Source organism: Elephas maximus, chromosome 21 (genome assembly GCF_024166365.1).
Source record: "Elephas maximus indicus isolate mEleMax1 chromosome 21, mEleMax1 primary haplotype, whole genome shotgun sequence".
Lineage (NCBI taxonomy): Eukaryota > Metazoa > Chordata > Mammalia > Proboscidea > Elephantidae > Elephas > Elephas maximus.
This window is the reverse complement of record NC_064839.1, coordinates 47,820,839-47,844,802: the sequence shown is the minus strand read 5'-3', so window position 1 is coordinate 47,844,802 and position 23,964 is coordinate 47,820,839. Positions and strand designations below refer to the sequence as shown.

General features: G+C 40.9%; 1 protein-coding gene across 3 annotated transcripts in view; it reads right to left on the bottom strand.

Moving 5' to 3' along the window:
* The window catches only part of PLCG2 (phospholipase C gamma 2), a 227,918-nt gene that overhangs the window by 10,392 nt on the left and 193,562 nt on the right, over nucleotides 1-23,964 (bottom strand). For 2 of the 3 annotated variants that reach the window (XM_049865038.1, XM_049865039.1), the window contains exons 32-33: nucleotides 7,724-7,908; nucleotides 6,449-6,499 (exon numbers count right to left, since the gene is read on the bottom strand). In XM_049865038.1, coding sequence (XP_049720995.1) covers nucleotides 6,457-6,499; nucleotides 7,724-7,908 — 228 coding nt within the window. In that variant the 3' untranslated portion in view covers nucleotides 6,449-6,456. Of the gene's footprint in view, nucleotides 1-4,108; nucleotides 6,500-7,723; nucleotides 7,909-23,964 lie in introns of those variants that run through there. The other variant, XM_049865037.1, reaches the window with a different exon arrangement.

Below are 23,964 nucleotides of genomic sequence, written 5' to 3'. Positions count from 1 at the left end.
GGAGGGAATAATGATTTTCCTGGAGAAGGGTGGCTTAGCAGGCAAAGATGGAGTAATCTCTTCAGATGGGAGTAAGAAGGCAGGAGTAATTCAACAGAATTTAGGGACTCAGTGTCACCAGATTCCTGATTATCTGCCCATACGTCCCCATCCCAAGTTTCAGGATCCCATTTCTTCCCAATCAATGCCCTCATTTTAACTTCAGACACCATTCAAGGTTAGGAATTCAGTTGGTGTTGTAATTTAGCCCCTCTTATAATAAGACTCTGGGTTTGATTTTCGGCAATAACAGGTCTATTACTACAAGAAATAAAGCTTTCTTTCAGGACACAAACGGCAACTTTGAGGTCTTTTTCACAGTTCTTGAACTGTGACTCAAGTCCTGAGCTCATCTCTTTCTTTCACCACTTTGTCTAGCGAAAATAGGACAAACAAATCAGCTTCTCTATGCTTCTCATTCGTACAGAATTGTAGAAAAGTATTAAACATGAGATCCCCCAGAGCCTCACTTCTCACCAATACTTGGTCTATTGGTGGTGATATTTTGCATATTAATATTGCCATCTCATGCCATGGATTAGCAGTGCCCTCTTTATTATAGGAGGCAGAGTCATCAGTGCCTTTAAGACTAGTCAGGCTTGAGAACCAATTTAGAAAACTCATCCTTAAAATTTTGTTTCTCTAGAACCACTCGGTACCAAATGTCTTAGGCTGGGGTCTCTAGAGAAGCAAAACCAATGAAGCGTATACATATATAAAGATTTATCTCAAGGAATGGACTCATGTAGTCGTACAGGCTGACAAGTCCCAAGACCATGGGTCAAGCATCAGGCTGGAGGCTTCTCCTGACTCACATAGCTGCAGGGGCTGATAAACCCAAGACTGGCAGGTCAGATGGCAGGCTGCTGGCTCACAGGCTGTGGAGGCCTACAAATCCCAAAATCAGCAGGCAATAAGGCAGGCCGCTGACTCAAGTCTCAAGAACCAGAAGTCAGGTGATAAGCTGGATGAAGGATCCAGAGGAAGCGAGCAAGCTTTGCCAGAACATCCATGTGTATACTGCATGCAGGCCACACCCCTGAGGAAATGTCCCTTATAATTGATCGGCTGATCACATCAGAGCACATCATGGAAGATGACTACATCATTACATACCTGCCAAATTACATTTTACATGACTGCCAAACCACTGAGGATCATGCCCAGCCAAGCTGACACATAACCTTAACCAACATGGCTTCCTGTGCACCACGGATTGTGCGTAGGAACACAGTGGGTTTAGCAAACCCTTCATTTAGCTGAGAAATACAGATGTTTATAATAATAACTGCATTGCTACTTCCAGCTCTTAAACATTCTACCAAAGACTGATAAATTGAAAAGTGGTCATGTATTAATTTTATAAACTTGGGTTTCTACATCAAGTAAGTTTTTGCTGAAAGTAAGTTAGACCTGTAACGTAGAAAAAAAAATGATAAAATAGAAAAACACATTTAAAAAAAGGAATTGTAAGCGTACCTATCTCATGACTAAAGTATTCCTTTCTTAAAAGAGCATTAAAAAAGTGTGTAATATTTAAAGGTAAATGAGTAAGCAAACAAGCTTTGCGCAGATTGCTATATTCACCCATGCCAAATTTTTATTTTTTTAAATGTGATAACATAATTTCTCACATTAACAATAGCCACCATTTGTGTGACCCATTCACATGGTACCCTATGTACATGCAAGCACACACTATATAAAAAATAAATTAAGCTGTAATAATGAAACACAGGTTTACAAATAAGAAATGTGGAAATCTCTGAGAGATAGGGTCACTATGGAATGTGGCTCTGAAGAAGAAAATATTTCGAAAACTGAAAACCTAGAACAAATCACTAAATATTTTTTAAATGTCAATATTGTAATTCTGGATATTTCTCAATCTAATTGTTAACTTTCTTTTGGCTGGGATATGGCTTTAGGGCTGCCCCCAAAAGTCAAATGCCATGCAAGTTGGAGGTTAAATTATATTCCTTTTAAAGATATTAAAAGACTGGGGCTCCTTCTAGCCATTCGTCTTGTTTTCCAAATAAAAACCTGTTGCTGTCTAGTTGATTCCAACTCATAGTGACCCTATAGGACAGAGTAGGACTGCCATATAGGGTTTCCGAGGAGTCGCTAGTGGATTCGAGCTGCCAACCTTTTGGTTAGCAGCTGAGCTCTTTAACCACTGTGCCACCAAATACAAGTCATCATTTAGTGGCTCTAGACCAGTAATTGTAGATTTTATGCTCAAATACCTCTGAAGTGAATTTTTTAAATCTGTGTATCCCCTTGCATATTTTTAAATCAACATCTAAAATTTTTCATCATAAAGAGTTGCAAAGGATATAACTTCTGGGACATTGTAGATATTGCATCTTTATATAAAACTGTTACATTCCTTTTTAAATTTAGCCAAAAGGCTCTAAATGTAACAGGTATTTGATAGACACCGTCATCCTTTCAAAAACTACATAGAGGTAATTTTAATAGTAGGAATTGCCATTTTTCTCTTTATTCCTTGAATTTGTATTTATATTCCACTTGCCCCTCAAAATATTAACCTAACATTGTTTTGCTTTTTTATCATTTAACTTGTATATCTGTAACAAAATTATATTATCCTTGGATCATACAGCTTTAAGTATTTAATCAGTTTCTTCTGGACTGCGTTTTAGTACATGCTTGGTCAATAAAAAAATATAGCACAAATTTAAATAAATAATTAAACATAGTAAAATTTCGTTGGAAATGTTTTTCCTGAGGACATGAACAGACTCCCCTCCCCCATTAGTTCTGTATCTGTAGATTAATATTATCATTGTTAGAATGAGCCAAGGTGCAGCATCAGTTCTCTCTTTTCAGTTTCTATATATGGAAGTGTGATAATCTAGCTCACATAAATATGTAGATAGGAATGGAAGGGTCACTGTTGATAGCAGTATCATTAAATTCTTTGAACTCCTTCCATGTTATATATTAAAAACCTCAAAAACCTACTGAGCCCTGCATCAATTTTGTGGAAAGCAAAGAATTAGAAACCACCAGACTCACAAAAGGAATTTTATACCCTGTTATTATGTCTTTCACTTTCTGAACACTCGCATTTTATACCCCAGAGGCAGTTACACCTTGGGTCATGCCCTACAGTGAGACCCAGGATGGGGAAGGGTATGTTTTCTTTTGTAAAATGAGAAAAGGGCATTTCTCAGGCAGGTGAGTCTTAGGAAAGAGTATTATAGGAAGAGAAAGACCTGAAAACTGATCCTTAAAACTACTCTGGCCCATGTACTCCTTGGACTGTTCTGGCATACTCCCAGGGGTAAAGCTGGCCCAGTTTAAAGACTACTGCTCTCACTGGCTTAAGTTTACATTTTCTTTAAGTAGGTCCGGAAGTATTTAAATTAGTAGGTTATACTGCCTGGCTGGCTTTTTAATTAGAGCAGCAGGTCCTCAAATGTGTTCTACTCTACACTTGTCCCATGGGCTCCCTCTTGGCAAAAAAAGATTGAGATCAAATTTGGGAAATGTGACATTCCATACCCCTCTTAACTCAGCATGATAGAATATTCAAGTCTCACAGTAGAGAAACCATTTAACTTTGTGTAATCTAAATTTCCCAACTCAAACGACCTAACCGCCCTCCCTCCCCTATTTTTCCATGCAGTACCTAATATTCTAAATAATATACTTAGCAAAATGGAGAACAAAAACAATTTAGCCCATACGCAGCCATGGTTTTGACTCAACAGTGCTTCTGCCATCTTTTAGAACATTCCTGTCATGATTCTGCTTTACCTGAATCAGCTGTGGTTTAAGAGTCAGGTAATAAGCACATCTCAGCTAGATATTTTAGGCTTAGATAACATGGCAGTGGGCAGCCTTTGGGAGGAGCAGTGATGTCATCTGTGCCCTTCACTTTCTCTCCCTGTGTCTTCCCTGGTGGAATTGGCCAAGTCCCTCATACCGCTCTTAGCTGGTTCTTAACCAGCTTAAGTGTGTTACCCTATTACAGGCAGGATGGACGAACCAAAGCAAGTACTTTCTAATGGTGGATTCAAGTCATTGTAGTACCTAGGAGAAGGAAATAATTTTAGGTAGAGGGTTCTTCCCTGCACCATTTGTATTATAACCCACCCCTTGCTCTTTCTCTGTATAGGTATGGCTGGGTATGGATTTGACACAAGAGCAGCTGAATAGATGCTTAGCTTCTGCCGTCTATCCTGCTATTTCTCAGTTTCTTTGAGACAGTAGAAAAATACCATTTTAAGCAGAAGGGGATCCAGGTCTTAGCATTTTGGCTTTAAAATGGAGTGAGGTGGGAAAACTTCCTTCTTTTACACTCATCTGTAAGCTGAAAGCGGACGTAAAGACAGCAACACTTAAGCTCTACTATATAGAAGTAATGATAGAGCTGAAAGGGTGGGGAGTTGTGGCGTGCAATAATTAGGCTCCAGAGGCTACATGGCCAACAGCTAATGGGCCACAGAATCTGCACCTCCTTCCCCGCAGCTTTAAGCTCAGTGCCATTTTCACCGATCCTTTCAAAGTTGCTCTCAACAATGCTATCTATCATCAGGAGTATTCTCTCCATTGTTCACTGTTCCTAATTCAAGGGATAACTGATGTAATGCCACAGGTCAACAGTCCACCTTGGTCAGACTCCTTTTACTATACTCCCAGCTTTAAAAAAAAAAAACCAGCTTTAGGGGAGGTAAAATGCATGTCTTTACGGAGCACGTGGATGGATATGTACAGCGAAACCTGTGAGAGCCGGAACACCACGGGACTGCCTCGTTTTTCCAGGTCTCACAAGTTTCCCAATTTTGACAGGGTAAAGTCTTACCACTCTTCTGCCGCTCTTTTTAGTGAAAAATATTTGAATTTTCCTTCTCTGACAGGTTCCCACCTTACACAGGTTCTGGCTTTCACAGGTTTTACTGTGTGTTCCATGAGACCAGTAACCGTGGATTTTTTTTTTTTTTTTAAACATTGTACCCCCAGTCCCTGGCACAGAGCCTGGCATGTGACGATGCTCAGTAAATCTTTGTGACCTGAAGGATAGACTTTTGATCAGCCAGAACCTGGTTTTTTTCTCATCTTCTCTACATCAGTACTGCACATGCTAAGCTCAGCATTTGGGATAATTAAGGGAAGGCTGAATGGGCTTCTCAGACCCAGTTCCATCTGAATGAAGCCACTCTGCTCACAGCTGGTTTGGTCCTCTGCACTGCAATCACTGTCTCTCCAGTTATACCTTTCCCTCCTCTGACAGTTCTCGAGTCATCCTGAGTGAGAAGTTGTGACTCTCTGACCACCCTCCCAACACTATCCTCACCTTTAAAAAGCCTTCAGTCAGCTGAAGCTGTATCTCAAGGTAGAGAGCCAACTGGATGGTTTGCCCCTTTGGGAAGGGCTGCATCTGAGATTTTCTGTAGCTTCCTTTTTTTTTTTTTTTTTTCCTAATGCTTACACCACTGAGGCTTAGCTTTCTCTCCCTGAAAGCTGGGCAACCCAGAGAAATTTCCCGTGAAGCCTAATTTTCATCTGTCTCTTTAGACCAGTAAACTACCTCTTTGTGGAAGGCAGCAGACTTCCCAGGGGTCTCATGTGCCTGGAACCCTGGGGTGACGAGTGGGGAAGGGGCCAGGAATGAACTGGATGAGTCTTCAGAAGGACCTGGTCTCTCTGACAGGCATTTGGAAACAGAGGCCCTAAGACTTCCACTCCCTTCCCCAACAACTCCAGACAGGAGGCAAGTGTCTACCACCAATTAAGCTGGACAGAGGGCATTTAGAAATTATCTTCATGACCAAAGAGTCCATCAGCTAACCACCACTCATGTACTGCAGCAGGTCCAGGCAGGAGGTCAGTCTAGCTAGCCAGCCTGCTGGTGGTAGTTAAGTGCATTGAGCTGAGCCTGCTGACCTGGGGCAGGACTCCTCTTTGGGCCCTTGTGGAATCCAGTGGCCTTAACTGTGGAATCGTTTGTCTTTGAGTAAAAATCCTTTCCAGAGTCTAATGAATTAGTTCCTTACATTTTGGGCTCCTCTTCCATGGAAGTCAATTAGTTACCTGGGTCTTTAGAGGCAGAATCTTGCTCAGTATATAGGTCGGGCACAGAAGATTTAACTTATTGAGACTTTCATTGCTTTTATTCAATGAGGTTTGGAACACAAGAGGCCCAAAATGAGGAGCACATTTTAGCAACCCTCTATAGGGTCCTTATGGAGAATATAAGTTAAGAAAGTCCAAGATGAAAAAGTTAGCAGGAAATCATCCCAACGCATGACGGTTGGATCTTCTTTGGAAATGTCATCTTGATGACAGGTTTGAAGAGAGGATGATGTCACAGATCAGCCTCTTTCAACGGTCTGAGTAGAATACATTTTCATACGTGCAAACACACACACACACATACCCTGGCTTCTATGAGTAAAACTTGCTGTTGCTGACTCTCTTCTCTCTCAACCTGAAATAAAACATATTACACCATCACCAACTGGGCATAAGAAACAGACAATGTGCTGAGCTTATAATGCTTTTTTATCTGCATTCCTGGCTGAATGGCACAGTGCTCAGAATCAGGGTGGTGGGCTCCTGGCAAGATATTTAACTCTCTGAGTCTCCATTCCCTCATTGGTAAAATAGGGTAATACCTATCCAATAGGCTGAAGTAAATATCAAAACCAGTTGCCACTGAGTCGATTCCAACTCACAGTGACCCCATGTGTGCAGAGCAGAACTGCTCCATAGGGTTGTCATGGCTGTGACCTTTCAGAAGCAAATTGCCAGGCCTGTCTTCCGAGGCACCTCTGGGTGGGTTCAAACTGCCAAGCTTTCAGTTAGCAGCTGAGCGCTTAACTGTTTGCACCACCCCAGGTGTCCACAAGTAGAGATTAAGTGAAAATAACATCAGTAAGGAACTCAGCACAGTGTTTCTCATCAGAAAATTCTACTGGCATTTCTGTTGGGCTAATTCTTCGCTGCATGAGACTGTCCAGCATATTGCAGGACACTAGGCATTTGTAGCTGCCACCCTATACATACCTGTGGCACAACCAGAAGCATCCCCTGTGGGGTGAATCTGCCCTGAATTAGAACCACTGGCCTCGCATATTCTCGGGAACTCAATAAACCCAAACAAGCCCATTGCCATTGAGTTGATTCTGACTCACAGTGACCCGACAGGACAGAGTAGAACTGACTCATAGGGTTTCCAAGGTGTACCTGGTGGAATCAAACCGCCAACCTTTTGGTTAGCAGCCATAGCTCTAAACCACTATGCCACCAGGGTTTCTGTTAATAGGTAGTAACCAACCCTTTGCCATCAAGTCGATTCCAACTCACAGTGACCATATAGGACAGAGTAGAACTGCCCCATAGGGTTTCCAAAGAGTGGCTGGTGGATTTGAACTGCTGACCTTTTGGTTAGCAACCCAGCTCTTAAACACTGTGCCACCAGGACTCCTAATAGGTAATAGTCATCATTTATTTTCACTGTTATAATGAAGTGTCCTGCTGGAGATGACGGCTCTACTTAAGCTGCAGATGCTTAAGTTATTACTGTAAGTTAATTTACAGAGAAGGATTTCCAAAGAAAGCAACTCAGGAGCTTTGCAGAAGGCTGACCCCTGGTGCCCAATGTCATTGTGAGACCCCAAGGATTTGCAGGTGCGGGGAAGAGCAGACCCACCTCCGGTTGCACTTCTCCTGGTACAGCTGGAGCTGGTTCTCATTGACATTGAACTCCTTAACCAGGGCGTCCCGGTTGGCGTTGCGTAAGTTCTGGTGTGTGTCGTACAAAAAGAGCTGGTTGTTCAGCTCTTCTTGCCGCCTCCGCAGCTGGCGACAGGAGGAGTAAAGTTCCTCTTCACTCTCCTGGAGGATCGGGGAGAGAACAACAGTGTGGTGATTGTATTTTCCAAACCAAAAATGTGAGACATGACATTTCACAAGTGTGCCTGGAGGGAGCATGGGCCAGAAATTTCACAACTGGGATTATCTGGGAAAACTCAGGGTATTTTTTAGCCAAAGATAAACTCAACAGTTATTTAGTTGTTTGGAAGCATCATTCTTCACAATGTTACTTTATTGTGAAACATGGAAATAACAAATGCATTGCCCATTGAACCTATTTCTTAATCAGATCGGTATTTTCATTGGTCTGCGTTCACCTTCTGTCCCTGGTCCAAAAGCTCTAAGCAGTTACATGCTTAAAGTGAAATCCAGGAGGTAAGGAAGAGAGCAGCATGATATGAAGACAAAGGTGGACGGGGGTCAGGGCATTTAGTGCCTTCCAGGGTCTTAAAAGCCAAGGTAACAGGGTACAACGTGGATAAACCTTGAAAGCATTATACTAAGTGAAAGAAGCCAGACATGAAGGATCATATATCGTTTGATCCCATTTATTGGAAATATCCAAAATTGGCAAATCTATACAGAAAGAGATCCATGTTTGTACCCATTTCAAAGAAAAGCGATCCAACTGAATGCAGAAATTACCAAACAACGTAAGTATCACACACAGGTAAAATTTTGCTGAAGTTCATTCAAAAGCAATTGTAGCAGTACATCAATAGGGAACTGCCAGAAATTCAAGCCGGATTCAGAAGAGGGTGTTGGACAAGGTATATCATTGCTGATGTCAAATGGATCATTGCTGAAAGCAGAGAATACCAGAAAGGTGTTTACCTGTGTTTTACTGACTATGCAAAGGCATTTGACTGTGTGGATCATGACAAATTACGGACAATATTGGGAAGAATGGGAATTCCAGAACACTTAATTGTGCTCATGTGGAACCTGTACATACACCAAGAAGCAGCTGTTCGAACAGAACAAGGGGATACTGTGTGGTTTAAAGTCAGAAAAGGTGTGCACCAGGGTTGTATCTTTTCACCATACTTCTTCAATCTGTATGCTGAGCAAATAATCCAAGAAGCTGGACTGTACAAAGAAGAATGCAGCATCAGGATTGGAGGAAGACTCATAAACAACCTGTGATACACGGATGATACAATCTTGTTTGCTGAAAGTGAAGAGGACTTGAAGCACTGATGAAGATCACAGACCACACCTGAACATAAAACAAAAATTCTCACAACTGGACCAATAAGCAACATCATGATAAACGAAGAAAAGGCTGAAGTTGTCAAGGACTTCATTTTACTTGGATCCACAGTCAACGCTCATGGAAGCAGCAGTCAAGAAATCAAATGACGTGTTGCATTGGGCAAATGTGCTGCAAAAGACCTCTTTAAAGTGTTAAAAAGCAAAAGTGTCATTTTAAGGACTGAGGTGTGCCTGACCCAGTCCGTGGTGTTTTCAGTCACCTCATGTGCATATGAAAGCTGGACAATGAATAAGGAAAACCAAAGAAGAATTGATGCCTTTGAATTATGGTGTTGGCAAAGAATATTGAATATACCATGAACTGCCGGAAGAACAAACAAATCTGTTTTGGAAGAAGTACAGCCAGGATGTTCATCAGAAGCAAGATGGTGAGACTTCGTCTCACATATACTTTGAACATGCTATCAGGAGGGACCAGTCCCTGAGGAAGGACATCATGCTTGGTAGAGTAGAGGGTCAGCGAAAAAGAGGAAGACCCTCAATGAGACAGACTGACACAGTGGCTGCAATGATGGGCTCAAGCACAACGATGATTGCGAGGATGGCACAAGACAGGGCAGTGTTTCGTTCTGTTGTACATTGGGTCACTATGAGTTGGAACCAACTTGAGGGCACCTTCAACAACATACAGAATGAAAGTAGATTTGTGGATGCCTAGAGGCCGGTGGTGGTGGTTGGAATAGGGAGGAGGAGTAACTGCTAATGGGTGTTGTTGTTATGGTTAGTTGTTGTAGAGTTGGCTCTGACTCATGGAGACCTTATGTATAACAGAATGATATGTTGCCCAGTCCTGTACCATCTTCATGATTGTTGGTATGTCTGTGGCTGTTATTCTGGCCATTGTGTCAATCCATCTCATTGAGGGCTTTCCTCTTTTTTGCTGACCCTCTACTTTACCAAACATGATGGCCTTTGCTAGAGATTGTTCTTTCCTGATGACATGTCCAAAGTAAGCTAATGGGTATGGGGTTTCTTTTTGAAGTGATGAAAATATTCCAAAGTGGATTGTGGTGATGGTTGCACAGCTCTGTGAATATACTAAAAGCCAATGAATTGTATACTTTAAATGAGTGAACTGTATATATGTGAGATATATCTCAATAGAGTTATTACCAAAAAAAGAAGAAAGCCAAGGTACCATACCTTACACGTTCAGGGATGAGTACCTGGCTCAGCACTGGCTAGTGACAGCATCTTATCCTCTACCACCACTGGGCACGTGACTCCAGCCAGGCCAACTGAAAGCACCCTCGTGGCTCTTTTGGGGCTCTCAGTAAAAAGATGGTTTCTTGACTTGGGGATCAGCTGAAGGAGTGACAAATATTTGGAGTTGCTTGTGGTTCCTTTGCTATCATGTAGAGAGAGTCAGCCAGGGAATGAAGCCCAAAGAGAGGAAAACAGAGCCCTTGGTGGGGGAGCACCTGGATCCGGGACTAATTGAAAATAAGCCATAACTTTTTTTTTTTTAATTAACTTTTATTGACACTTGAGCCCTAACATTTTTAGTGTGGGAGCTAAACGGTCCCTCCTCTATTTCACTAAGGAAAAGGCGCTTCAGGGTAAGGAGTTTGATCTTCAGTGTGGGAGGAGGATCTTTTACATCACTTAGGTTTTTAAAGGATCGCTCTGGCTGTGGTGTGGAGGATCAGGAAGTCAGTCAGTTGGAACAATACAAGGGAGAGACTTAGGTGCTACAACAACACGCACGGACATACACAAATAGGCTTCTTTGTTAATTTAATTTTACAAAATTTAAATCATACCTTGCTCTGTAAATCGTTTTTCTTTAAGATTCTCACGAAATGTCATGGATACCCCCTGGGAACTATGACTTGAGGGGTGGTGCTGCTAATGAAGGTTATTCCAGTCATTTGCAAAGGCTCAGAGGAGGAAAAAGATTGTCTCTGCACAAAAAGTGGAGGTAAAATTGGCAGTCCCAGGTGACTAACTGAATGTGTCCAGTGAGGCACTGGGACAGTCAGTGATGCCCTTCCTCAAGGAGAACCGCTTTCTTTTCTATTAAAAATAAAGCAAAATCTCATTCAAGCCTTAAACCACGCCACAAATGCTCTTTTCATTTTCTCCTGACCTAGAAGAAAACGGCTTTCATTTCTGTAATGATCATTTGGTGTTCAGGTTCAAGTTCAAAATACACCTTTTCCATGAATACTTCTATAACTGCAGCCCTTTTTTTCCTTTTCCAAACTCCATTGCATGTATAGGATTTTTTTTTTTTTTTAATTTAGTCCTTAATACTCTATATGTACACGAGATATAACATACTTTCAGGAAGGTACAGTTCAATGAATAACTATCAAACAAACAGCTATGAAACCACCATCCAAGTCAAGACATACAGTTGTTTTCTGGGTGCCTGAATCAGGCCTCTCTATGCAGCCCTCCCAGTCAGGACTCCCCCACCGCCGTCCCCTTTAGAATTTTGTGATAATCATCTCCTAGCTTTCTTTTGAGTCTGTTTTCACATAAAAATTTTGTTTTTCTTTTCCAAATCTATAGTCATTTCTATTTTCTAATATATCTCACCGATTTCTTTGTTCACCATTGCTTTTTGTATTATACTTTTTAAAAATTTTATTGTGCTTTAGGTGAAAGTTTACAGTATAAATTAGTTTCTCATTCAAAAATTTATACACAAATTGTTTTGTCATATTGGTTGCAATCCCCGTATTGTGTGAGCACTCTCCCTCTATCGTTTTCTACCCCAGGTTCCCTGTCTCTGTCCATTTGTCCAGTTTTCCTGTCCCTTCCTGCCTTCTCATCTTTGCTTTTAGGCAGGTGCTGCCCACTGGGTCTCCTATACTTGGTCGAACTAAGAAGCACACTCCTCACATGTGTTATTGTTTTATAGGCCTATTTAATCTTTGGCTGAAAGGTAGACTTAGGGAGTGGCTTCGGTTCTGAGTTAGCAGGGTGTCCAGGGCCACAGTCTTGGAGGTTCCTCCAGTCTTTCGTCAGACAAGTAATCTGGTGTTTTGTGTGTGTGTATCTGAATTTGAATTTTGTTCTACATTTTTCTCCTGCTCTGTCTGGGACCCTCTATTATGATCCCTGTCAGAGAGGTCAGTGGTGGTAGCTGGGTACCATCTAGTTCTTCTAGGCTCAGGCTGGTGGAGTCTGTGCTTTATGTGGTCCATTAGTCCTTTAGACTAGTATTTTCCTTGTTTCTTTGGTTTTCTTCATTCTCCTTTGTTCTGGACAGGATGGGACCAATAGATGTATCTTAGATGACAGCTCACAAGCTTTTAAGACCCCAGGTGCTACTCACCAAAGTACATTACACTCCTTCTTGTTTAACTAAATGCTTTGGTAGTTCTTTTAGCAAAGGTCTATAAGTACTAAATGATCTGTCTTTGTATGTCCGAGAATGCCTTCATTTTGACCTTGCTCTTGAATGAGTTTATTGGGATATAGAATTTCTAAACTTATTTTGTCTTAAACACTTACAAAATATTATCCCTTAGTCTTTGGTTTGTCAATCCTTTGTAGGTAATCTGTCTTATATGGTTTTTCTTTATCCTGCTATTCTGCAATTCAATATATGTCTAGATATGGATTTATACTTATTTGTACTGCTGTGTTTATAGTCCAAGGACTCATGTCTTGTCAACGCTGGAAAGTTCTTAGCCGCCAAGAGTTTCAAATGTTTTAAGTTGCAGCTTCCCATTGTATCCTTTTTTTTTTTTTGGTCTTCACTTTTCATATCTTCATCTTGTCAGACCAAACATATCAAAATCATGAAGATGGTGCAGGACAGGGCACCGTTTTGTCATATTACTTTCAAGACAAATTCCCCTGCACAATCTTCCAATTAACTAATTCTTTCTTTGACTATATCCATTCCAGAATTTCCCACTCACTTTAAACTATAAAAAAGAAAAAAACTTTTAAAAATAATTTTCATATTGTATCTTCAGGATTTCTAATTGATTCTTTGATTCCTACATGTTCTTGATTGATGGCAAAAAGGTTTGTTCTTTATTAAATGTAATTTATCCTTTGGGTTCTCTCCTTGAAAACCTTAAAAATATTTATTTCAAAATAAATATTGGAGTCATTGGAGTGAATTCTGTTGCTTTTATATTAGTTAACTACCTTAGTATTATTTCCCTCATTTACTTTAAATATTTAATTTGCAAGCTCATCTTGAATGGGAAGTTTTTTTCCTCTGAGAACCTATACCTTGGTATCTAGTGTTCTGAATGTTCTAAATGGGGGAATCCCAAGGAAAGGGCCAGCAAGGTGTTGCTGCATTATTGGCTCTGGGCTCTAGTGTCTCAGGAGTTCTCCATCCACTGTCCCCATCCTGGCTATAGGGCTTGTCTGCTTTGTTCCCATCCCCTCTGCAAACAGATGACTACTGGCCTGGGCCTTGAGCACTTGCCAAGTCTTTTATTCTTCCTGAAGGGTGCTTCAGAAGGGTCAAGCCAACCATAGCCCTGGATCACTTATTTATGCATGGCCTTTAGTCCCCACTGCATTAGCAAACTGAAATTAAATAACAAATTAAGCCTCCAAATGCAAAAGAACTGTATAAAAAGAAGAGAGGAAGTCTAAGGAAAGCAGATGGAATCAGTAAAGGTAAACATGAAAATGCATGATTTAGAAAACAACCCCAAAAAATAAAAATGTAAAATAAATTCAAGAGCTGCATTCTGTGGGAAAAACAATCACATACAGAGAGACAACGAAGTAGATAACCCATTATCTAGCCTAATCAAGAAAAGTATGAGAGCACAAATAGCCAAATAAGACATTGGACTTAGGTACACAATGACAGGTAGGAAGACAATAAAAGGACCTGTGAAATTAATAAACAGATGATAATGAAAAAAAGTATATATATATGTGTGAGTTATAAGGATATTATTATCATATGTATATACACACACACCCCTCCCTATATTTCCTATTATAGAAAATTATCCTAGAAGAGAGGGAAAATAAAATTAAGAGACTAATAATTTTATCCTAGAAGAAAATGAGAGAGTTCTTACAACTAGGCCCAGAAGGTTTCATAGATGATGTCTAACATCTATCAGATGTATTTAGGAGGGAACTCCATTTCTATTCACATGTTCCATAGCCCTAAGAAGGAAGGCTTCCAGGTAATTTTTATGAAGCCAGTACAATAAAATATTATATTGATACCCCTGATTCCAATCAAACATTAATTTTGGAACGGTTGTGTTATGGATTGAATTTTGTCCCCCCAAAATCTGTGTCAACTTGGCTAGGCCATGATTCCCAGTACTATGCGTTTGTCCACCATTTTGTGATCTGATGTGATTTTCCTATGTGTTGTAAATCCCACCTCTATGATGTTAATAAGACAGGATTAGAGGCAGTCATGTTAATAAGGCAGGACTCAGTCTACAGGGTTAGGTTGTACAGTGAGTCAGTCTCTTTTGAAATATAAAAGAGAATCAAAGAGGCGGGGCCAAGATGGCAGACTAGGTGGACGCTACCGCGGATCCCTCTTGCAACAAAGACTCAGAAAAACAAGGGAATCGATCACATACATAACAATCTACGAACTCTGAACAAGCACAGACTTAGAGACGGAAAACGAACAAATACGGGCAGACAGCGACTGTTTTCAGAACCAGGAGCCAGCGTACCAGGCAGGTGACCTTCGGAGCCCGATCTGGGGCAGAGCCCAGGGGGGCAGACGGCACAGAAAGGGGGCCCACCCCTTCCCCCCGAACCCATCCCGGGAGGAAGTCTAGCTGGTTGGCGCGGGCAGCGTAGAGGCGCAGCCGGAGGGAGAAGCACCCGGGAGGCAGTGACTGATCTGGGAGTGGGGAGAACAGCGTCCCAGCTGGGGTGCCGTCCTGCCGGGAGTTAGGCGAGAAGCCGACGGGGCGCGAGCGGGGGGGGGTCAACTATATTTCCCTAAAGTGACCCCGGGGCGGGGCCCACACGTTCGTGCGGGAGGACGCACACCCAGTCCGCGCGTGTGGCGCGGCACACCGGAGGGAGAAATCCCCAGAAGTGACTGTTCTCAAAGCAGGGAAAGCAGCATCTCAGACGGGGAGCCATTCCGCTGGGATCTGGGCGCACGCGCGGGCGGGGCGTGAGCGCGGGGTCCATTTTTATTACCCTGAATTGACCCAGGGGGCGGGCCCACCTGGTCGTGAGAGTGACGCCCACCCAGTTCGCGCGAGAGGTGTGGAGCACCGGAAGGAGAAGTCCCCGGGAGGAAGTGATTGGTCCCGAAGCAGGGAAAGCAGCGTCCCAGACAGGGTGCCGCCCTGCTAGAATTTGGGCGCGTGCGGGGGTGGGGCGTGAGCGCGGGGTCCATTTTTATTACCCTGAATTGACCCAGGGGGCGGGCCCACCTGGCCGTGCGGGTGACGCCCACCCAGCTCGCGCGAGAGGTGTGGCGCACCGGAAGGAGAAGTCCCCGGGAGGAAGTGACTGGTTCCGGAACGGGGAAAGCAGCGTCCCAACCCAGAAGTCGTCCCGCTGGGATTTGGGCACGCGCACGGGCGGGGCGTGACTGCGGGGCCCAGTTATAATCGCCTGAATAGACCCTGGGGGCGGGCCCACCCGTTCGTGCGGGAAACGCCCATCCAGTTGACTGGCCCGCGAGCGGTGCCGCGCACCGGAGGGAGAAGTCCCCGGGAGGAAGTGACTGGTATCCGAGCAAGGAAAGCAGCGTCTTAGCAGGGGGGCGGAGCGTGAACGCGGTGTTCAGCTCTATATTCTGTGGTGCTACACTCCTTTTTTTTTTTTACACTCCTAGCTCTCAGATCCCTCCCCCACCCTCCCCAGGCGGCTCCATTAACATCCGAATACCCGGAGCCAGAGGGAGAATTCAGATAGGGATCTGACTGCATTTTTTTTTTAGCCGACTACCTGGAAAATCTAGTTTCCCAGTGATGGCTCGGAGACAGCAGTCCATATCAAACCACATAAAGAAACAGACCATGACAGCTTCTCCAACCCCCTCAAACAAAAGAATCAAAATCTTTCCCAAATGAAGATACAATCCTGGAATTATCAGATACAGAATATAAAAAACTAATTTACAGAATGCTTAAAGATATCACAAATGAAATTAGGATAAATGCAGAAAAAGCCAAGGAACACACTGATAAAACTGTTGAAGAACTCAAAAAGATTATTCACGAACATAGTGGAAAAATTAACAAGTTGCAAGAATCCATAGAGAGACAGCATGTAGAAATCCAAAAGATTAACAATAAAATTACAGAATTTGACAATGCAATAGAAAGTCAGAGGAGCAGACTCGAGCAATTAGAATGTAGACTGGGACTTCTGGAGGACCAGGGAAACAACACCAACATAGCTGAAAAAAAATCAGATAAAAGAATTAAAAAAAATGAAGAAACCCTAAGAATCATGTGGGACTCTATCAAGAAGGATAACTTGCGAGTGATTGGAGTCCCAGAACAGGGAGGGGGGACAGAAAACACAGAGAAAATAGTTGAAGAAATCCTGACACAAAACTTCCCTGACATCATGAAAGACGAAAGGATATCTATCCAAGATGCTCATCGAACCCCATTTAAGATTGATCCAAAAAGAAAAACACCAAGACATATTATCATCAAACTCGCCAAAACCAAAGACAAACAAAATTTTAAAAGCAGCCAGGGAGAAAAGAAAGGTTTCCTTCAAGGGAGAATCAATAAGAATAAGTTCAGACTACTCAGCAGAAACCATGCAGGCAAGAAGGGAATGGGACAACGTATACAGAGCACTGAACGAGAAAAACTGCCAACCAAGGATCATATATCCAGCAAAACTCTCTCTGAAATACGAAGGAGAAATTAGGATATTTACAGATAAACACAAGTTTAGAGAATTTGCAAAAACTAAACCAAGACTGCAAGAAATGCTAAAGGAGATTGTTTGGCCGGATGACCAATAATATCAGGTACCAGCACAAAACAAGGTCACAAAACAGAACGTCCTGATATCAACGCAACTCAAATAGGGAAAGCACAAAAACAAACAAATTAAGACTAATTCTAAAAAATAAATAAACAAAATAATACACACAACAGGAAATCATGGAAATCAATAGATAAACGATCACAATAATCAAAAAGAAGGACTAAATATAGGAGGCATTGAACTGCCAGATGGAAAGTGATACAAGGCGATATAGAAGGATACAAGTTAGGTTTTTACTTAGAAAAATAGGGGTAAATAAAAAGGTAACCACAAAAAGGAATATCAATTCCATAACTCAAGAAAAAAGCCAAGAAAAACGTAACGACTCAATAAACACAAAGTTAAACATTATGAAAATGAGGATCTCACAAGCTACTAAGAAAAACGTCTCAGCACAAAAAAGCATGTGGAAAAATGAAATGGCCAACAACACACATGAAAAGGCATCAAAATGACAGCACTAAAAACTTACTTATCTATAATTACGCTGAATGTAAATGGACTAAATGCACCAATAAAGAGACAGAGAGTCACGGACTGGATAAAGAAACACGATCCATCTATATGCTGCCTACAAGAGACACACCTTAGACTTAGAGACACAAACAAACTAAAACTCAAAGGATGGAAAAAAATATATCAAGCAAACAATAAGCAAAAAAGAAGAGGAGTAGCCATATTAATTTCTGACAAAATAGACTTTAGACTTAAATCCGCCACAAAGGATAAAGAAGGACACTATATAATGATAAAAGGGACAATTGATCAGGAAGACATAACCATATTAAATATTTACGCACCTAATGACAGGGCTGCAAGATACATAAATCAAATTTTAACAGAATTGAAAAGTGAGATAGACACCTCCACATATATGGTAGGAGACCTCAACACACCACTTTCGGAGAAGGACAGGACATCCAGTAAGAAGCTCAATAGAGACACGGAAGACCTACTTACAACAATCAACCAACTTGACCTCATTGACTTATACAGAACTCTCCACCCAACTGCTGCAAAATATACTTTTTTTTCTAGTGCACATGGAACATTCTCTAGAATAGACCACATATTAGGTCATAAAACAAATCTTTCCAGAATCCAAAACATGAAAATATTACAAAGCATCTTCTCAGACCACAAGGCAATGAAGCTAGAAATCAATAACAGAAAAACTAGGGAAAAGAAATCAAATACTTGGAAAATGAACAATACCCTCCTGAAAAAAGACTGGGTTATAGAAGACATCAAGGAGGGAATAAGGAAATTCTTAGAACGCAACGAGAATGAAAATACTTCCTATCAAAACCTCTGGGACACAGCAAAAGCAGTGCTCAGAGGCCAATTTATATGGATAAATGCACACATACAAAAAGAAGAAAGAGCCAAAATCAGAGAACTGTCCCGACAACTTGAACAAACAGAAAATGAGCAACAAAAGAACCCATCAGCCACTAGAAGAAAACAAATAATAAAAATTAGAGCTGAACTAAATGAATTAGAGAACAGAAAAACAATTGAAAGCATTAACAAAGCCAAAAGCTGGGTCTTTGAAAAAATTAACAAAATTGATAAACCACTGGCTAGACTGACTAAAGAAATACAGGAAAGGAAACAAATAACCGGAATAAGAAACGAGAAGGACCACATCACAACAGAACCAAATGAAATCAAAAGAATCATATCAGATTACTACATAAAATTGTACTCTAACAAATTTGAAAACCTAGAAGAAATGGATAAATTCTTGGAACAATACTACCTACCTAAACTAACACATTCAGAAGTAGAACAACTAAATAGACCCATAACAAAAAAAGAGATTGAAATGGTAATCAAAAAACTTCCAACAAAAAAAAGTCCTGGCCCAGATGGCTTCACTGCAGAGTTCTACCAAACTTTCAGAGAAGACTTAACACCATTACTATTGAAGGTATTTCAAAGTATAGAAAAAGACGGAATACCACCCAACTCATTCTATGAAGCTACCATCTCCCTGATACCAAAACCAGGTAAAGACATTACAAAAAAAGAAAATTTTAGACCTATATCCCTCATGAACATAGATGCAAAAATCCTCAACAAAATTCTAGCCAATAGAATACAACAACACATCAAAAAAATAATACACCCTGATCAAGTGGGATTTATACCAGATATGCAAGGCTGGTTTAATATCAGAAAAACCATTAATGTAATCCATCACATAAATAAAACAAAAGATAAAAACCACATGATCCTATCAATAGATGCAGAAAAGGCATTTGACAAAGTTCAACACCCATTTATGATAAAAACTCTAACCAAAATAGGAATTGAAGGAAAATTCCTCAACATAATAAAGGGCATCTATGCAAAGCCAACGGCCAATATCACTCTAAATGGAGAGAACCTGAAAGCATTTCCCTTGAGAACGGGAACCAGACAAGGATGCCCTTTATCATCGTTCTTATTCAACATCGTACTTGAAGTCCTAGCCAGGGCAATTAGGCTAGACAAAGAAATAAAGGGTATCCAGATTGGTAAGGAGGAAGTAAATCTATCACTATTTGCAGATGACATGATCGTATACATGGAAAACCCTAAGGAATCCTCCAGAAAACTACTGAAACTAATAGAAGAGTTTGGAAGAGTCTCAGGATATAAAATAAACATACAAAAATCACTTGGATTCCTCTACATCAACAAAAAGAACACCGAAGAGGAAATCACCAAATCAATACCATTCACGGTAGCCCCCAAGAAGATAAAATACTTAGGAATAAATCTTACCAAAGATGTAAAAGACCTATACAAAGAAAACTATAAAACTCTGCTACAAGAAATTCAAAAGGACATACTTAAGTGGGAAAACATACCCTGCTCATGGATAGGAAGACTTAACATAGTAAAAATGTCTATTCTACCAAAAGCCATTTATACATATACAGTGCACTTCCAATCCAAATACCAATGTCATACTTTAAGGGGATAGAGAAACAAATCACTAATTTCATACGGAAAGGAAAGAACCCCCGGATAAGCAAAACATTACTGAAAAAGAAGAAGAAAGTGGGAGGCCTCACCCTACCTGATTTCAGAACCTATTATATAGCTACAGTAGTCAAAACAGCCTGGTACTGGTACAACAACAGGCACATAGACCAATGGAACAGAATTGAGAACCCAGATATAAATCCATCCACGTATGAGCAGCTGATATTTGACAAAGGACCAGTGTCAGTCAATTGGGCAAATAATAGTCTTTTTAACAAATGGTGCTGGCATACCTGGATATCCATTTGCAAAAGAATGAAACAGGACCCATACCTCACACCATGCACAAAAACTAACTCCAAGTGGATCAAAGACCTAAACATAAAGACTAAAACGATAAAAATCATGGAAGAAAAAATAGGATCTACCCTAGGAGCCCTAATACAGGGCATAAACAGAATACAAAACATTACCAAAAATGATGAAGAGAAACCAGATAACTGGGAGCTCCTAAAAATCAAACACCTATGCTCATCTAAAGACTTCACCAAAAGAGTAAAAAGACCACCTACAGATTGGGAAAGAATTTTCAGCTATGACATCTCCAACCAGCGCCTGATCTCTAAAATCTACATGATTCTGTCAAAACTCAACCACAAAAAGACAAACAACCCAATCAAGAAGTGGGCAAAGGATATGAACACACATTTCTCTAAAGAAGATATTCAGGCAGCCAACAGATACATGAGAAAATGCTCTCGATCATTAGCCATTAGAGAAATGCAAATTAAAACTACGATGAGATTCCATCTCACACCAGCAAGGCTGGCATTAATCCAAAAAACACAAAATAATAAATGTTGGAGAGGCTGCGGAGAGATTGGAACTCTCATACACTGCTGGTGGGAATGTAAAATGGTACAACCACTTTGGAAATCTATCTGGCGTTATCTTAAACAGTTAGAAATAGAACTACCATACAACCCAGAAATCCCACTCCTAGGAATATACCCTAGAGATACAAGAGCCTTCATACAAACAGATATATGCACACCCATGTTTATTGCAGCTCTGTTTACAATAGCAAAAAGTTGGAAGCAACCAAGGTGTCCATCAACGGATGAATGGGTAAATAAATTGTGGTATATTCACACAATGGAATACTACACATCGATAAAGAACAGTGACGAATCTCTGAAACATTTCATAACATGGAGGAACCTGGAAGGCATTATGTTGAGCGAAATTAGTCAGAGGCAAAAGGACAAATATTGTATAAGACCACTATTATAAGATCTTGAGAAATAGTAAACCTGAGAAGAACACATACTTTTGTGGTTACGAGGGGGGGAGGGAGGGAGGGTGGGAGAGGGTTTTTTTATTGATTAATCAGTAGATAAGAACTGCTTTAGGTGAAGGGAAAGACAACACTCAATACATGGAAGGTCAGCTCAATTGGACTGGACCAAAAGCAAAGAAGTTTCCGGGATAAAATGAATGCTTCAAAGCTCAGCGGAGCAAGCGCGGGGGTCTGGGGAACATGGTTTGCGGGGACTTCTAAGTCAATTGGCAAAATAATTCTATTATGAAATCATTCTGCATCCCACTTTGAAATGGGGCGTCTGGGGTCTTAAATGCTAACAAGCAGCCATCTAAGATGCAGCAATTGGTCTCAACCCACCTGGAGCAAAGGAAAATGAAGAACACCAAGGCCACACGACAACTAAGAGCCCAAGAGACAGGGCCACATGAACCAGAGACCTACATCATCCTGAGACCAGAAGAACTAGCTGGTGCCCGGCCACAATCGATGACTGCCCTGACAGGGAGCTCAGCAGAGGACCCCTGAGGGAGCAGGAGATCAGTGGGATGCAGACCCCAAATTCTCATAAGAAGACCAAACTTAATGGTCTGACTGAGACTGGAGGAATCCCAGCGGCCATGGTCCCCAGACCTTCAGTTGACACAGGACAGGAACCATCCCCGAAGACAACTCATCAGAAATGAAAGGGACTGGTCAGCGGGTGGGAGAGAGACGCTGATGAAGAGTGAGCTAATTATATCAGGTGGACACTTGAGATTGTGTTGGCAACTCTTGTCTGGAGGGGGGATGGTAGGATAGAGAGAGGGAAGCCGGCAAAATTGTCAAGAAAGGAGAGACTGAAAGGGCTGACTCAAGACGGGGAGAGTAAGTGGGAGTAGGGAGTGAGATGTATGTAAACTTATATGTGACAGACTGATTGGATTTGTAAACGTTCACTTGAAGCTTAATAAAAGTTATTATAAAAAAAAAAAATAATAATACACCCTGATCAAGTGGGATTTATACCAGATATGCAAGGCTGGTTTAATATTAGAAAAACCATTAATGTAATCCATCACATAAATAAAACAAAAGATAAAAACCACATGATCCTATCAATAGATGCAGAAAAGGCATTTGACAAAGTTCAACACCCATTTATGATAAAAACTCTAACCAAAATAGGAATTGAAGGAAAATTCCTCAACATAATAAAGGGCATCTATGCAAAGCCAACGGCCAATATCACTCTAAATGGAGAGAACCTGAAAGCATTTCCCTTGAGAACGGGAACCAGACAAGGATGCCCTTTATCATCGTTCTTATTCAACATCGTACTTGAAGTCCTAGCCAGGGCAATTAGGCTAGACAAAGAAATAAAGGGTATCCAGATTGGTAAGGAGGAAGTAAATCTATCACTATTTGCAGATGACATGATCGTATACATGGAAAACCCTAAGGAATCCTCCAGAAAACTACTGAAACTAATAGAAGAGTTTGGAAGAGTCTCAGGATATAAAATAAACATACAAAAATCACTTGGATTCCTCTACATCAACAAAAAGAACACCGAAGAGGAAATAACCAAATCAATACCATTCACGGTAGCCCCCAAGAAGATAAAATACTTAGGAATAAATCTTACCAAAGATGTAAAAGACCTATACAAAGAAAACTATAAAACTCTGCTACAAGAAATTCAAAAGGACATACTTAAGTGGGAAAACATACCCTGCTCATGGATAGGAAGACTTAACATAGTAAAAATGTCTATTCTACCAAAAGCCATTTATACATATACAGTGCACTTCCAATCCAAATACCAATGTCATACTTTAAGGGGATAGAGAAACAAATCACTAATTTCATACGGAAAGGAAAGAACCCCCGGATAAGCAAAACATTACTGAAAAAGAAGAAGAAAGTGGGAGGCCTCACCCTACCTGATTTCAGAACCTATTATATAGCTACAGTAGTCAAAACAGCCTGGTACTGGTACAACAACAGGCACATAGACCAATGGAACAGAATTGAGAATCCAAATATAAATCCATCCACATATGAGCAGCTGATATTTGACAAAGGACCAGTGTCAGTCAATTGGGCAAATAATAGTCTTTTTAACAAATGGTGCTGGCATACCTGGATATCCATTTGCAAAAGAATGAAACAGGACCCATACCTCACACCATGCACAAAAACTAACTCCAAGTGGATCAAAGACCTAAACATAAAGACTAAAACGATAAAAATCATGGAAGAAAAAATAGGATCTACCCTAGGAGCCCTAATACAGGGCATAAACAGAATACAAAACATTACCAAAAATGATGAAGAGAAACCAGATAACTGGGAGCTCCTAAAAATCAAACACCTATGCTCATCTAAAGACTTCACCAAAAGAGTAAAAAGACCACCTACAGATTGGGAAAGAATATTCAGCTATGACATCTCCGACCAGCGCCTGATCTCTAAAATCTACATGATTCTGTCAAAACTCAACCACAAAAAGACAAACAACCCAATCAAGAAGTGGGCAAAGGATATGAACACACATTTCACTAAGGAAGATATTCAGG